This window comes from Phycodurus eques, chromosome 4, assembly GCF_024500275.1.
Source record: "Phycodurus eques isolate BA_2022a chromosome 4, UOR_Pequ_1.1, whole genome shotgun sequence".
NCBI lineage: Eukaryota > Metazoa > Chordata > Actinopteri > Syngnathiformes > Syngnathidae > Phycodurus > Phycodurus eques.
In genome coordinates this window covers 7,663,935-7,680,620 of record NC_084528.1, presented here as the reverse complement: position 1 = coordinate 7,680,620, position 16,686 = coordinate 7,663,935, and the positions used below count along the sequence as shown (strand labels likewise).

General features: G+C 43.5%; 1 protein-coding gene across 9 annotated transcripts in view; it reads left to right on the top strand.

The window, feature by feature from the left end:
- Nucleotides 1-16,686, top strand: part of snap91a (synaptosome associated protein 91a) — a 58,107-nt gene that overhangs the window by 28,072 nt on the left and 13,349 nt on the right. For 6 of the 9 annotated variants that reach the window (XM_061673818.1, XM_061673819.1, XM_061673817.1 and 3 more), the window contains 7 exons: nucleotides 13-25; nucleotides 478-647; nucleotides 3,475-3,554; nucleotides 3,950-3,964; nucleotides 4,092-4,286; nucleotides 9,403-9,480; nucleotides 15,200-15,451. In XM_061673818.1, the coding sequence (XP_061529802.1) occupies nucleotides 13-25; nucleotides 478-647; nucleotides 3,475-3,554; nucleotides 3,950-3,964; nucleotides 4,092-4,286; nucleotides 9,403-9,480; nucleotides 15,200-15,451 (803 nt within the window). The remainder of the gene's footprint in view (nucleotides 1-12; nucleotides 26-477; nucleotides 648-3,474; nucleotides 3,555-3,949; nucleotides 3,965-4,091; nucleotides 4,287-9,402; nucleotides 9,481-15,199; nucleotides 15,452-16,686) is intronic. The other 3 variants (XM_061673822.1, XM_061673824.1, XM_061673825.1) reach the window with 3 other exon arrangements.

Below are 16,686 nucleotides of genomic sequence, written 5' to 3'. Positions count from 1 at the left end.
TTATTTTTGCAGGTCACCCTCCAAGGTAAGACACGATTGATAACATTAAGTACTGTACTTCAATGTTAAATGTGTAGGGCATATTTGCACTGAAAACACTAGGATATTCAACACAAAAATGTAGTGAGGACGAAGTATGCAGCAAGAGATATTACATAAATAGGTTTTATAATATTGATATACTGTATTAAGTATAATTATTTTGTATATTGTAATATATTTATCACTGTTGTCATTCTTTATCTTCTCTTTGGACAAATCACTTGTCCTACTCCCTCACAGTGAGGTAGGCATGGCAATTGTTAATCCCCACATATGTTACCAAATAAGGTTCCTTGCCTTACATACATCTCAAAAGAGGGTGACAGTAAGAAAGAATGAATGAAAGTACACACCGTCGTCTACATTCATTCTAAATTAATCTGTTAACTGGCATCCAAATATGCCACCTCACTCAACCATGTTGTCTCTAAACAGGACACAATGGCCAACAACAGCTCAGCAAAGACTGCCCCATCTTCTGCACCACCCAAGCCAGCGCCACCCGCTGCTGCTGGTGGGCCTCCTGCTCGCCCCGGGCCGCCTGCCAAACCTCCACCACCCTCTGTGACACCCACAGCTGTAGCTCTCACCACTACCACCAACAAGGTAAATGCCATTAGATGAAATAAAAAAAAAATTAATGTTAAATTTATCTCATTATTAATTGGAGGGGAATTGGCTCTTTCTGTGGTGGAATTCTTGTGCCACAAAATATCCTGTTTTAAAAAAAATATGAAAGAAAACATAAATTAAATTGAGGGTGTTATGTATAATGTGATTAGCGACTATGCCCCACAGGTAGGATGTGACCGAGAGGTGAAAGAGAAATTCTGGAAGGAGCTAGACGAAGTAGTTCTGAGCATCACTGACCGAGAGAGAGAGAGTTGTGATTGGTGCAGATTGTAATGGACATGTTGGTGAAGGAAACAGGGGTGATGAAGAAGTGATGGGTAAGTACGGAATCCAGGGAAGGAAGTTGGAGGGACAGATGGTGGTAGACTTTGCAAAAAGGATGGAAATGGCTGTAGTGAACACGTTTTTTCCCAGAAGAGGCAGGAAAATAGGGTGACCTACAAGAACAGAGATTACATCTTGTGCAGACGATGTAATCTGACGGAGGTTACCGACTGTAAAGTAGTGGTAGGGGAGTGTGTGGCGAGACTGCATAGGATGGTGGTGTGTAAAATGACTCTGGTGGTGGGGAAGAAGATTAAGAAGACAAAGGCAGAGCAGAGAACCATGTGGTGGAAGCTGAGAAAGGAAGAGTGTTGTATGGCTTTTTGTGAAGAGGTGAGACAGGCTCTCGGTGGACAGGAAGCGCTTCCAGAAGATTGGACCACTACAGCCAAGGTGATCAGAGAGACAGGCAGGAGAGTACTTGGTGTATCTTCTGGCAGGAAAGGAGAGGAGACTTGGTGGTGGAACCTCAAAGTACAGGAAATCATAAAAGGAAAGAGGTTAGCTAAGAAGAAGTGGGACACTGAGAGGACCGAGGAGAGGCGAAAGGAATACATTGACGTGCGATGTAGGGCAAAGGTAGAGGGTGGCAAAGGCCAAACAAGAGGCATATGATGACATGTATGCCAAGTTGGACACTAAAGAAGGCGAAAAGGATCTATACAAGTTGGCCAGACAGAGGGATAAAGATGGGAAGAATGTGCAGCAGGTTAGGGGGATTAAGGATAGAGATGGAAATGTGTTGAGTGGTGCCAGTAGTGTGCTGGACAGATGGAAAGAATACTTTGAGGAGTTGATGAATGAGGAAAATGAAAGAGAAGGAAGAGTATAAGAGGGAAGTGTGGTGGACCAGGAAGTGGCAATGATTAGTAAGGGGGAATTTAGAAAGAGATTAAAGAGGATGAAAAATAGAAAGGCAGTTGGTCCTGATGACATTCCTGTGGAGGTATGGAAGCATCTAGGAGAGGTGACTGTGAAGTCTTTGACCAGCTTGTTCAATAGAATTATAGTGCGTGAGAAGATGCCTGAGAAATGGAGGAAATGTGTCCTGGTGCCCAAGGGTGATGTGCAGAGCTGTGGGAACTATAGAGGAATAAAGTTGATGAGCCACACAATGAAGTTATGGGAAAGAGTAGTGGAGGCTAGACTCAGGACAGAAGTGAGTATTTGCGAGCAACAGTATGGTTTCATGCCTAGCAAGAGTACCACAGATGCATTATTTGCCTTGAGGATGTTGATGGAAAAGTACAGAGAAGGTCAGAAGGAGCTACAGTGTGTCTTTGTAGGTCTGGAGAAAGCCTACGAGTACCCAGAGAGGAACTGTGGTACTACATGCGGAAGTCTGGAGTGACAGAGAAGTATGTTAGAATAATACAGGACATGTATGAGGGCAGCAGAACAGCGGTGAGGTGTGCTGTAGGTGTGACAGAGGAGTTTAAGGTGGAGGTGGGACTGCATCAGGGATCAGCCCTGAGCCCCTTCCCGTTTGCAGTGGTGATGCAAAGGCTGACAGATGAGGTTAGACTGGAATCTCCGTGGACCATGATGTTTGCAGATGACATTGTGATCTGCAGTGATAGCAGGTGGAGGAACAGTTAGAAAGATGGAGACATTGCACTGGTAAGGAAAGGAATGCAGATTAGCCTAAGTAAGACAGAATATATGTGCACGAATGAGAGGGGTAAAGGAGAAAGAGTGAGGCTACAGGGAGAAGCGATAGCAAGGGTGGAGGACTTTAAATACTTGGGGTCAACAGTCCAGAGCAATGGTGAGTGTGGTAACGAAGTGAAGAAACTGGTCCAAGCAGCTTCAAACGGGTGGAGGAAGGTGTCGGGTGTGTTATGTGACAGAAGAGTCTCTGCTAGGATGAAGGGCAAAGTTTATAAGACAGTGTTGAGGCCAGCCATGATGTACGGATTAGAGTCAGTAGCACTGAAGAGACAACAGGAAGCAGAGCTGGAGGTGGTGGAAATGAAGACTTTGATGTTCTCTCTAGAAGTGACCAGGTTAGATACAATTAGAAATGAGCTCATAAGAGGAACAACCAAGGTTAGATGTTTTAGTTAGAGAGAGCAGACTTTGATGGTTTGGACATGTCCAAAGGGGAGATAGTGATTGGTAGAAGGATGATGAGGATGGAGCTGCCAGGCAAGAGAGCTAGAGGAAGACCAAAGAGAAGGTTGATGGATGTCGTGAGAGAAGACATTAGGTCAGTTGGTGTTCGAGAGGAGGATGCAGGAGATAGGCTTACATTGAAAAGGATGACGCGCTGTGGCGACCCCTTACGGGACAAGCCGAAAGGAAAAGAAGATGAAAAGAAAACTTGAATTGATCATTTCATTTCATGATCATTTTTATATTTATTTATTTTTCATTTGAATATGAATTCATTTTTCATTTTAAAATACATTTTATGTATATATTTTATAATATCTCAGCATCATTGTATACTTGCTGCTTTTTTCCTGGATCTAGTGCCCCTGATGATGGCTTCCTGTTGGACCTAGATCCCATGTCCTCCTCCTCAGCACCTTCTACTACAACTGGATGGGGAGGTAAGAAAATTCCCCAAAATTCCAGTGTTTCACCACTGTATCGTAGCCCTTCATTGGCACCCCTGATATACTGTACCGCAGATTTTTTTCGACCAATCGTTCTTTATGTGTGTGTGTGGGCTCTGTGCCGTGGATTTTCACATTTTGCGAGAGGGTGTTGAACGTATCCCCCACCACGATAAACAGGGGTTCACTGTGTACTTTACATACATATATTGTATAAACAAATGCTAAACGGTGTCGCGTGTTATATGGTGTAGTATGAACATTTTGTTTGAATTCGATTCAATTTGCATTATGTTGGATTTGTATTAATCAAGAGTTGCCAAAGGCTGTGATTATTATCCTTTTTTTTTTTTTTTTTTTAATCTTTCTGTCTGTCTCTTGTTGTGCAGACCTTTTGGCCGATGGTGAGTAAGCTCATGATAGCTTTCGGACTTCTCTTTGCAAAAATCTTTGCAGAAAAAAAACTATTTTCTCTGTTCCCCTCTTCTCTTTCCCTTTTTTCTCCTTGAATTGGTGGGATTATTCATGTAGCCACTCCCGCTGCCAGTAACAGCGCTTCTGAGACTGATCAAGCAAAGAAAGAGCTTGCTACTGATGCTGGCACTGCCTCTGCAGTGGCTGCAACGGCAGTGACCGCTGCTACTGCTGCGGCCATGCCAGCACCCGCTTTCCTGTCTGTCGCAGGTCCCGCTCCCTCATCAGTTAGAGACATCGACCTTTTTGGAGGTCAGTCAATCCAACCTGTGGATAGAACACAATATGGACTAGGATGCACAGCTGGGTGGCTAATTTGCACAAGACTTTAATAATGCAGTAATGGATGAATACAGCTGTAAATGTCTTGTGGAAAAACAAAAATATTACACATACAAACCCCAATTCCAATGAAGTTGGGATGTTGTGTAAAACGTAAATAAAAACAGAATGCAATGATTTGCAAATCCTTTCCGTTCCAAACATTTTTTTTTTTTTTTTTTTTGTTGCCCGTCCCAGCATTTTTGGAATGTGTTGCAGGCCTCAAATTAAAAATGAGTGAATATTTGAAAAACAACAACAAAGTTTATCAGTTTGAACATTAACAATTTTGTTTTTGTAGTGTATTCAACTAAATATAGGGTGTAAAAGTATTTGCAAATCATTGTACTTTGTTTTTATTTACATTTTACACAATATCCCAACTTCATTGGAATAGGGGTTTGCATTTCTTTAAATGATCAACAACTATTATGTTTATTTATTATTTTAAGTATAAATTGTTCCTTTTTTTAAAATATTCTACACCTCCACCTCACATTTCGTCCTAATTGTGTTTCACGTTCAATTAAAGAGACAAACCCACAATGATCATTGAAATAACTAACTAAACCAGTTTTGTGTGTGTTGTGTGTGTGTGTGTGTGTGTGTGTGTGTGTGATGAACAGTATTATTTTAAAACACAAACTAATGAAAGTGGCCTGGACAAAAATTATGCCCCCACCCCCCCTCCCTCCTAATATTGTGTTTCATAACCGTTTCAATTTTTCAAAGTTTTGTTCTTAGCCATTTTTCCACTGAGACCAAGCTTTCTGACAGATTTCGCTCCAAAATACCGACCTATGCCTTCTATCCCTGATTTTTTTGTTTTTTTTCATTGCATTGGAAAAAAGGTGCAACAAAATATTGGGTCCATCATTTTTGTCAAGGCCAGTTTCATTTGTTTTTTGTTTGTTTGTTTGTTTATTTGTTTATAATTATGGGCCATCAAAACGTATTGCCTTATTTCCATTAGTTAATTTTAAATGTATTATTACATGTTTCAGTTGCTAATTATTTTAGTCTCCATCCTGGGTTTCTCTTAATAACCAGAGAGCAAAGCCATCCAATTTATAAATATTTATATTCCCATTAATTTGAGTCAGACATAGATACCTGTTATTGTTATTATTATAGTCTACAATGTCCAGTGTCTACTTTCATTGTTGTAGTTAAGCAGGTACTGTAGGTCAAACATATCCATTTATGCCTGGGCCTCTTAGGTTATGAAATGATTAAAAAAACATAGTCATACATACCCTTTATCCAATTTTTTACATCTCATGATTTGTGGATTCTGTGCACATATGTGCTGACAAGATGCTCTGCTATCATTCAGCCTGTTGCACAGACCAACAAATTCAACCGTTAAGTCACATATATGCATATCCTAAAAATCTGAGTCACAATTGGTATTTTACTTGTCCTCCTGTTGGCTAAATCAAGACCACACTACTATTACTCCAGCATGCATGGAACATTAATCGTGCTACAATGAACTCATTGTGCTATTATGACTCACACTTTTCAGATATGCTGCTTTACCCCATTTGCTAACCACTCGCAATGATTTTCTCAACAAATACTGACTTTTATTGTGGCTTTTTTTTATCGTTAATCCTCAAATCAACATGATCCTGTCTGATTAAAAAAAAGCACAGTATTACAAAGAAAACTTGATTGCACTTCAAATCCAAATTTCTTTACTCACAAGTCAAGTTAGCAGGATATCAATCAAAAGATCAGCTGTACCTAAGATATGAGGTTGAGAGTGTGATCAAACCATTTAAAAACATTCAAAGGTCCCGAAAGAAATGACTGAAATTCTAATGAGTAAACAAGATTAATTGGTCACTAACACACAGGGCTTGAAAATGAAGATACAAAATTGAAACAAAATACAAAAAGCAACACGTCTTTGACATCTAGCTTTACTGAGCTTTTACTGGCTGTGTCTCACGTAAATTGGGATTTGTGATTAAAGGAGATATGGACTCTCAATGGTCCCTATTTCACTAACAAGTTGATTTTATGTATTTTTTGCTCAAGAAAAATGAAACTGGCAGTCATTTCCAATTCTATCAATCCATTTTTGGAGCAATTGGTAAAAAGCTAATTGCCTTTGGAATGCCTCCTTTTTTTTATTTTTTTTTTTTTTATCACCAAAATCGACACGCCCCCCTTGTCTCTGTGTGACATCAGTGGGAGAAGTGGAGACCAAATTCTCTGCATAGCCAGTGTGGAAAAAAGAATGTACGATACTATGTAGTGGCGGTATTAACTCATATTTTATATATTGTAGTTGTTGGGCTGAATCCCCCCCACTTCCAAAATGACAACTTTTCAGGAAATAAAAAATAAAATAAAACTGGTGACAGCTTGCTTGAGTTTCCGAACACTGCTTTGTTCAAGTTGGTATCAAACCCTGTATTGAGAACAACAGCTAGCATCCGTAAAACTATGTTGAATCGCTAATTTCATATGCTGAAAAATGACAAATTTCTTAGGGTGTCATAGATTAAAAACTTTGCGGCCGCCGCGGGGACACTCTAAAATGCTTAATGTAAGCATAAAAAAGCATAACTGTCACGAGTGGCGAGGAGCTGGACCCAAGAGCAGGCGGAGGTGGATAGGTTATGATGAACAGTTTATTAGGGAAGGTATTGGAGGTGGTCCTAGGTGCGTTGGCAGGCAGTGGCGAGGACAGGCGGCGGGGTGGCAGGAATGACGTAGATCAGGAACACGGGAGAAACGCTTGGAGAAGCTGCAATACTTTGGCGAGGATTTCCGGGATATTACAGGCTTATATGCAGGTGGTGACAAGGGCTGATTGGTGATAGGTGCGCGGCTTGAGGAAGGTGCTGGAAAGAGAGAGGGTGTAAATTGCCACCCAGGCTCCAACAATAATACTGCAGGGCAGTTCATGACAATAACGTCTCTTCATGTCAGAAAACTGCGATCAATTGTCACCAAAATTTATGTCTCTCCTTATGAACACTTCAAAATATCAGAATGATAACTCCAAATATTTTGGATTTTATGGAGGTTAAGTGTATTTCTCACTAAGCGATGTTAAGCTTTTTCTCCAGTGAGCTTCTATGGAGAGGAAAACTCTTTACATCCATAAGCTAAAAAAATATTGGGCCGATGTTGGATTTATCTTGCCCAACATTATAAAAAATAGACACAAAAGGAATGAAGACGCTGGTTTCTTTTTCTCATGAGGAGGGCGCATGGGAGATTGTTCAGATTACAGCCTCTCCACACGCTCTAAACAATCTCTCCCGTCGCTCCTGCATTTATTTGAAAATAGGGAGGTTTCTAAGTTTACAAGACATAACGTACTAAGCTACAAGACACAACACACTAAGGGTAGGGTTTCAAGGTGAAAACATGGCACCTGCCACGTCCCGGCCACGTCCTTCTCTCAGATGATTCCTGCTGAGTCATCTTCTTGAAGGCGAGACATCTTTCTTTCTAAACATTGTCCATAATACTAATGCAAGCTAAGCAAATAAATGATAACTTCTACAATATATCTAACAGCCGATCATTTTAATATTTTCAGAGTTTGTAGCTGCCATGAGTAGAGATGTCCACGTAGAGTTTGATGAAGATTGGTGACAGTTTTGGGGCATTAAGCCGCATTAAGATTTTTGTCACAAGTGGGCATCTATGGAGATGAAAATGCTTAATGTCCATAAAATGTAAAATACCGGGCCAATTGTTCAGATATTTTCATAGGTTTAAGTGGGCATAAATAGAGATGTCCACATGAATTTTGGTGACGATTGATCGCAGCTTTGGGACATTAAGCATTGTGAAGCTTTTCGAAAGTAAGCGTTTTAGATGAAAATCGCTAATTTATTACGCGGTCACTGCTTAAAATGGTATGAACATGTCACAATGACTGCGTGCATATCAAAGCCTTGCCTTGCATATCAAAGTCTGCAAGCCGTGCACATCAAAGTTTTGGTCAGCCGAGTCCCATGACCATACAAAAAGCCTTGATTATGTCACAAAATGAAAAAACTGTTCCACATCAATGTTCAAAACTATTTTTTCAAGTATTCAAGCCTGATAAAATAGTATGAACACAGTGCTGTAATGGCCAGTGTTGATAGCCAGCAGGGCCCATAAAAGTGTGCGGTGACCTGACGCCACCAATCAAAAATCGTCATAAACGCTAAACGCCTGTGTTATATCATCTCCCAAAACTCTTTTTAAAATTCAATCAACTCAAGAAACAGCTTACAAAACTGAATTTAGGTGGCAGTGAATCACTTACCTCAGGTGGCTGCTCTCGACAAGGAGGCAAAACAAACCTACACAAGTTCATTTAACCTCGCTATTTACACTCATTATTGTCTAAAACAAAATCCAGACTTTGAATATAGATGACAGTTACGCCCCAGGCTTGCTTGTGTTGTAAGCCAACTAATTACATTAAGTTGTATGGGGAAATCAGATCTGCTTCTGGCGCTGACGTCACAGCTCAAGTAAGATTTCAACTGAAACGTGGGTGGGCCAAGATCTTGTTAAAAACCATCAGAAAATATGCCTAAAATAAATACTTTCTTTAGTCTTGAGTCTTTTTTGGGGGGGAATTGTTTCTGCAGACAATGTTTTTAAGTCCAGAACTATGGAATAAGTCCCAATGTTCACAGTTTTAGAGAGTCCCGTTAATAAAGATGACATGTAGCTGACTTAAGTCTTTTGCATCACATTCACTCCTGCCAAATCCAGATACCAATTGTAGTATCCTTGTCAAAGAAAGAATTAACCTTGTCCATCCCTGAACTTAACATGCTCCCTCTTGTCACAGAGTCCAAGCAACTTGTGACAACTTACCTCATCTCACTGAATGCAGCATTATGCAGCCCCTTAAAGCTCTCCCAGAACCGATGGTGTAGTCAAAGAAATTACTGTTGGGCTGCATACTACTTGTATTCTTCCTCTTTCCCTGATACTGACCTCTCATATTTTGTTTTTGTCCATTCCATCTGTTTTTCCATGTGTTGTTTGGTGATGTGCTGGTGTGATACCCTAGATGCATTTGCACCTTCCCCAGGAGATGGTCCTGCCGCTGTGGCTGCGGGTCCTGCCACTGATGCATTTGGTGAATCTGGTGGGTGAAAAAATATCCTTTATTTAAATAGCCAAGTGTTACATTTTAACATAGGACCCCTTTTTGATAGCAGTAGCACAATTCTGACAGCCATTAAACTTAAATATTATGAGAGTTTCTGCTTGAATTTCTATGGAGGATGTCAGAATAGCCTCCCAGAGTTGATTTTTGGATGTGAACTGCCTCCCACCCTCAGAGTTCTGTTTGCTTTAGGATACACCAAAGGTTCTCACCTGGGTTGAGGTCAGGTGATAATTGGGGCCACACCATGAGTTACTTTCCTTTTATGCCCATAGCAGCCAATGAAGCAGAGGGATTCCTTGCACTATGCGATTGTTCAATGAGTGCTGTGTAACTGTGAAAAGTCCAGACGGATGGAGTAGTAAGTAGATAGTATGCATCCCTCCACCATGTTCCAACAAGGCTGCAACATCAGCAAGGAGGTAGCGCATTCATGTTTTTGGCCAGATTCATGAAGAGGGAGCTGGTCGTACCCTTTATGGTCCCTGAAGGTGTGAAAATGACAACTTAATGCACAGTTTGCACAGTTTCTGACCGACCACTTTCCTCCATCGTACAAAAAGAATAACCCTGCTGCCTGTAACAAAATCATCTTCGTGCATAGCAATACACTATCTCATGCTGCAAGGAATACCTATGAGTTCTTGCCTGCTGTGGGCATAAAAGAAGATAAACTCATGGTGTGGCCCCAAGCCTCCCAGACCTCAACGCTGTTGAGAACCTTTGGAACATCCTCAAGCAAAAGATTTCTTAGGGTGGGAGGCTGTGAGGGTGGGAGGCAGCTCACATCCACAAAGCAACTTTAGGAAGTTATTCTGACATCCTGCAAAGAAATTCAAGCAATAAACTCCACCTCAAAAAAAAGAAGTTCAATGGATGTAAGAAATGTGAAGCTGCTATCAAAAAAGGGGTCCTATGTTAAAATGGTTAGGATGGACTTCAGTTAATGACTTCCTAATGTTGCACATTCAACATATGATTATTTTTAAGTTCTATAAAACCTCTAATATGTCTTGAAACTCTGGTGTATTTGATAATTTGGAACAGGCATTTTAGGTTTTTTATTTTTCCAAAAAATAGTGTGGTCATTTGGAGGTTTGTTCAAAAACATTCCAATTATGCTCTAAGAGTTAATCATTTTTAAATTATTCTGTCATTTGCATCAACATGTTAGGAAAATCTGAGAAAAATATAATTTGCATTATAATTTGGAACACAGTGTATATACAGTTCCCATGGTCCCACCACCTGTAGGAAGGGCCATAGGGGTCGGGTGCATTGTGAGCTGGGCGGTGACCGAAGGCAGGGACCTTGGCGATCCGATCCCCGGCTACAGAAGCAGGCTCTAGGGACGTGGAACTTCACCTCTTTGGCAGGGAAGGAGCCTGAGCTGGTGTGCGAGGTCGAGAGGGTAGCCTCCCTCCGCCTTCGGGTGGGGGGAAGGGTCCTGACTGTTGTTTGTGCCTATGCACCAAAAAGCAGTTCAGAGTACCCAGACAGAAGTCCTTGGAGGAGGTGCTGGAGAGCGCTCCCGCTGGGGACTCCATCATTCTGCTGGGGGACTTCAATGCTCACGTGGGCAATGACAGTGAGACCTGGAGGGGCGTGATTGGGAGCAACGCCCCCCCCGATCAGAACCCGAGTGGTGTTCTGTTGTTGGACTTCTGTGCTCACCACGGATTGTCCATATCGAACACCATGTTCAAGCATAAGGGTGTCCACACGTGCACTTGGCACCAGGACACCCGAGGTCGTAGTTCGATGATCGACTTTGTGGTCGTGTCATCGGCCTTGCGGCCGTATGTCTTGGACACTCTGGTGAAGAGAGGGGCGGAGCTGTCAACTGATCACCACCTGGTGGTGAGTTGGCTCCGTTGGTGGAGGAAGATGCCAGTCTGACCTGGGAGGCCCAACGTATTGTGGGGGTCTGCTGGGAACGTCTGGTAGAATCCCCTGTCAGAAGGAGCTTCAACTCCCACCTATGCCAGAACTTCACCCGCGTCTCGGGTAAGGCGGGGGACATTGATTCAGAGTGGACCAAGTTCCGTGCCTCCATTGCTGAGGCGGCCAACCGGAGCTTTGGCCGTAAGGTAGTCGGTGCCTGTCGTGGCGGCAATCCCTGAACCCGTTGGTGAACACCAGCGGTGAGGGATGCCGTCAAGCTTAAGGAGTCCTATCGGGCCTTTTTGGCCTGTGGGACCGGCTGGCCAAGCGGAATGCGGCTTTGGTGTTTGCTGAGGCAAAAACTCTGACATGCGAGGAGTTCGGTGAGGCCATGGAGAACAATTTCCGAACGGCTTCGAGGAAATTCTGGTCCACCCTCTGGAGGGGGAAGCAGTGCACCATCCACACTGTGTATAGCGGGGATGGGGCGCTGCTGACCTCGACTCGGGACGTTGTGGGTCGGTGTGGACAATACTTCAAAGACCTCCTCAATTCCACCGACACGCCTTCCCATGAGGAAGCAGAGTCTGGGGTCTCTGAGGCGGGCTCTCCTATCTCTGGGGTTGAGGTCACCGAGGTGGAAAGGCCCCGGCGGTGGATGATATTCGCCCGGAGTTCCTAAAGGCTCTGGATGTTGTGGGGCTGTCCTGGTTGACACGCCTGTCCAACATCGCGTTGACATCGGGGACAGTGCCTCTGGATTGGCAGACTGGGTTGGTGGTCCTTTTTAAAAAGGGGGACCGGAGGGTGTGTTCCAACTACATGGGGATCACACTCCTCAGCCTTCGAATCGAACCTCAGATTCAGGAGGAGCAGTGTGGTTTTCGTCCTGGCCGTGGAACACTGGAGCAGCTCTAGACCCTCGGCAGAGTCCTCGAGGGTGTATGGGAGTTCGCCCAACCAGTCTACATGTGTTTTGTGGACTTGGAGAAGGCGTTTGACTGTGTCCCTCGGGGAGTTCTGTGGGGGGTGCTTCAGGAGTATGGGGTGCTGAACCCCCTGATACGGGCTGTTCGGTCCCTGTACAACCATTGTCAGAGTTTGGTCCGCATTGCCGGTAGTAAGTCAGACTCATTTCCGGTGAGGGTTGGACTCTACCAAGGCTGCCATTTGTTTATGGACAGAATTTCTAGGCGCAGCCGAGGCATAGAGGGGGTCCGGTTTAGTGGCCTCAGTATTGCATCTCTGCTTTTTGCAGATGACGTGGTTCTGTTGGCTTCATCAAGCCGTGATCTCCAACTCTCACTGGAGCAGTTCGCAGCAGAGTGTGAAGCGGTTGGGATGAGAATCAGCACATCCAAATCTGAGACCATGGTCCTCAGTCGGAAAAGGGTGGAGTGCCATATCCGGGTCGGGGATGAGATACTGCCCCAAGTGGAGGAGTTCAAATATCTTGGGGTCTTGTTCACGAGTGAGGGAAGAATGGAACGGGAGATCGACAGGCGGATCGGTGCCGCCTGTCGATGCCGCAGTGATGCGGACTTGGTATCGGTCCACTGTGGTGAAGAAGGAGCTAAGCGAAAGACGAAGCTCTCGATTTACCAGTCGATCTACGTTCCTACTATCACCTATGGTCATGAGCTGTGGGTCGTGACCGAAAGAACAAGATCCTGGATACAAGTGGCTGAAATGAGTTTCCGCCGCAGGGTATCCGGGCTCTCCCTTAGAAATAGGGTGAGAAGCCGGGAGGGGCTCAGAGTAGACCCGCTGCTCCTCCGCATTGAGAGGAGCCAGATGAGGTGGCTCGGGCATCCGATTAGGATGCCTCCCCGACACCTCCCTGGTGAGGTGTTCCGGGCACGTCCCACTGGGAGGAGACACCGGGGTCGACCCAGGACATGCTGGAGAGTCTATGTCTCTCGGCTGGCCTGGGAACACCTCGGTATCCCATCGAAAGACCTCGAGGAAATGGCTGGGGAGAGGGAAGTCTGGGCTTCCCTGCTGAGGGTGCTGCCCCCGTGACCCGACCTCAGATAAGCAAAGGAAAATGAATAAATGAATGAGTGTATATACAGTATTTTAGATTATATTGTATATACTTGTGCAAGGCGGCACGGTGGACGTCTGGTTAGAGCGTCTGCCTCACAGTTTGTAGTAGTTTGTATAGGCTACTAGAGGTTGGAGAGTGTTTACATCATAGTTTGGATATAGTTTGGGTAGTCTATAGCGAGTGATTGCGATTACGTCACTCCTCGGAGCTATGGAAAGAAGCTGCTGCCTGATCACCTGGCACCCTGGTCAGCCGTTGGTGCACTCGACTTGCAACCTGGGGTATGGTGGTCGCCTGAGTTCGAACCCCAAGCAGCACCGTGCCGTATAAGTAACTGTTATTAAGGCTGATCAATCACATTTGTTCATTAAAAACTGCATTTTCTACCATTTCTTCTTTTATTCATATGGAATGTATTTTTGTCTTCCAAGAAAGTAAGGTACAATCAAACCTCACTGAGTGAGGGAAAATTCCTGTACCCCAGTTTATATAATTTTCCTCTTGAATTGATCACTTAAAACAAAGATGATGATAAACTGTTATTTCTAAATAAGCACTTTCAAAATCCTCTGCCCTGTTAAGCCCATGCCATTTTCCCAAAGTGACAGAAAAACATTATACAACCTGCCATACCAGTGATGAGGAACATTAACACATTTAAGCACACAGACTATGTTAAAAAATAATCTGTTTTGCACTTTATGTTTGGAAATGACTTGGTCAGACATTGTTTTGTCATACGTAGTCATTCACAAGAGCCAAAAAGACGCAAAAATGCAACGCAGCACATACTGTATGTGAGTGTAGATACAGCTGCCTGTGATTATGCACATGGCCACCAGGTGGTTTCGTGTGCAATAAAGCATCAAGAAATGAAGTTACTCGAACCAATGGCTGAAGTGTTACGATGCTTCATGAAGCTTCATCTCACCATCACTACCAAAAACAGGTGAAAAACGTACCCGTCGAGCAGAATTGTTGCTTCTGCCTTCGCTCTGCTTCCGGTGGCTAGTCTTATATGCCCAGTTGTTGGCAAATGAGGGATGGACATTTCTCCCCCCCTCCCCTCCAGAGGTGCATTATCCGTTTTAGCAAAGCTCCTGAAGCCCAAGGTAAAAGGTCAGCGCAAGGCTGTACGGGTGTGAGTGTGCCAACAAGTGCACCGCAAATGACTGACACCTCGTCAGTTGTGCGTTCTGTTTCTGATTAGTGGTTTTTCTTAGGGCGCAGTGATTTAAAAAAATAATAAATAAATAAATAAAAATAAAAAAAAGTCCAGGTACAGGATGGGGCCAGAAGGGGCTGATTTATTGGGTTTATTTATTTATTTTTACTTTTTTCCTGCAGACCATTTCACTAGTGTACTGTCAGGTCATACTAACAGTTTTAACATATGACACGTTTTTTTAATTTTCTTTTTTTTTATTGCAAACCCACCTTTATTCATGTACTTCTTCCTCATCTTTTCTATTGCTCCAGATAACAATAATTCAGAGAATGTACAGATTGCGACTAATAACTCTTATCTAGTAGGCCACTAACAAGAACCCTTTTGATCTCACATACTGAAAGGAATCAATAATCTAAGAGATGGGTTTGTGTGCTGGGTTTCCTTTCTTTCATTGTTTCCAACACTCATTGAGATATCCACATGCACCTTGCCTCACAGATATATTCATGTTTTAATCCTCCACATCTCCCTTCTTCTGTCATCAAAACCCTCCTAACCCTTCAACTCGACCCCTGCTGCTTCTCTTGTTGAAGACCCTTTTGCTACGACCGAGGGGAGTGCGGACATTCCTCCAGGGCTGGACCTGTTTGCTATGAGATCCGCTGACAAGGGTGCCACCGCCGTCACCCCTCCCACCTCTAGTGAGGCACCGGCCATCGCTGCCCCCGTCGTTGTCCCCGCTGCTGTCCCCACCTCTTCTATCACCACCACCACCACCACTAGCACCACAGACACCACCACCACCACAGAGTCTCCAGCCGCTCCGACTCTAGATTTCTTTGGTGGTAATGTCCTTTCGCTCTCATTATGCTCTCCCCATCACTCTGCATTATGATGATGATAATGATAATGTTTTGATCGTGTTTGCTCTTGCTCTATACATCAGTAATACTGACAATGGTAATAGTAGTACATCAATACCTTTATCTCAAATTTCTATACAGTGAACCCCTGCATATTTGGTGTTTGGCATTTGCTGATTTAAAAAAAATTAATACAAAAAAATAGAAACCTATCCTCCCATAATTTAACAGAAAAAAATCACATATTTGCAGTTTTTATGCTCAGGCCAAAGCAATAAAAGTATTGCCTTAGCACCATTTTAATGCATCTTGGTGCCAATGAACTATGTTGAAGACACCTGAGAAGCTTCATTAAAAAAAAAAAAAAAAAGTAGTTTTGCCACCATATTGTGCTAACTTGATCCCAAGGAACTACAGTATGTTGAAGTCAGCTGAAGAGCTTCATTTAGACAAAGGTAGTGCTTTGGCCATTAAAGCAAACATCTTGACCACCCATGAAAAGCTAGAGCACAATAAAATAAAAATAAAATAGTAATTTCTTTTTTTAAAATCATAGTTCACCTCTGTGGATTTTTCTCTTTCAGCTTGTCGTCTCCTGCATGTGTAAAGTTTCTGATAGACACAGCTGAGAAGGAATGTATACTTTGTACGTTTTGTTAAAGTGGGCGTGGTCATTCTGCCGTGTATGAACGCTGTTCGTGTTTTAGTTTCCCCTCACTTGGTAAAATGCTTCAATTTGCCGTCGAGCCGCTGCTGGCTTTAAGCAGTCAGGCTCAGGGGCTTTCCCAGCTGTGGGGAGTGGCGCATCAGGGAAGACAAGAGCGTATGCAGTTTAAAGTCACTAGTAGCGTGATAATCTGGGACATTGTTGATTGTGCAAATCTTGCAGATACTCCTCAGTCAGTGTGCTATTACAGTGAGTGCACGAGTATGTATAATTGGCCCGACAGAAATGTGACAACAAACTCAAGACAAAAGAATTGGGAGCCTGTTGCAATGGAAGTGTAGGTCAGCTGTTTAAGAAGTTGATTGCAAGAGAGAAGAATCTGTTGGAATGTCTGCTAGTTCTGGTTTGCATTGATCGGTAGCGCCTACCTGGGAGAAGGAGCCGGAAGAGGTGACCGGGATGTGGAGGGTCCGAGAGGATTTTGCACATTCTTGTCTTAGTTCTGGCAGCGTGCAAGTCCTCACAGGTGGGTAGGGGGGTACCGACAATC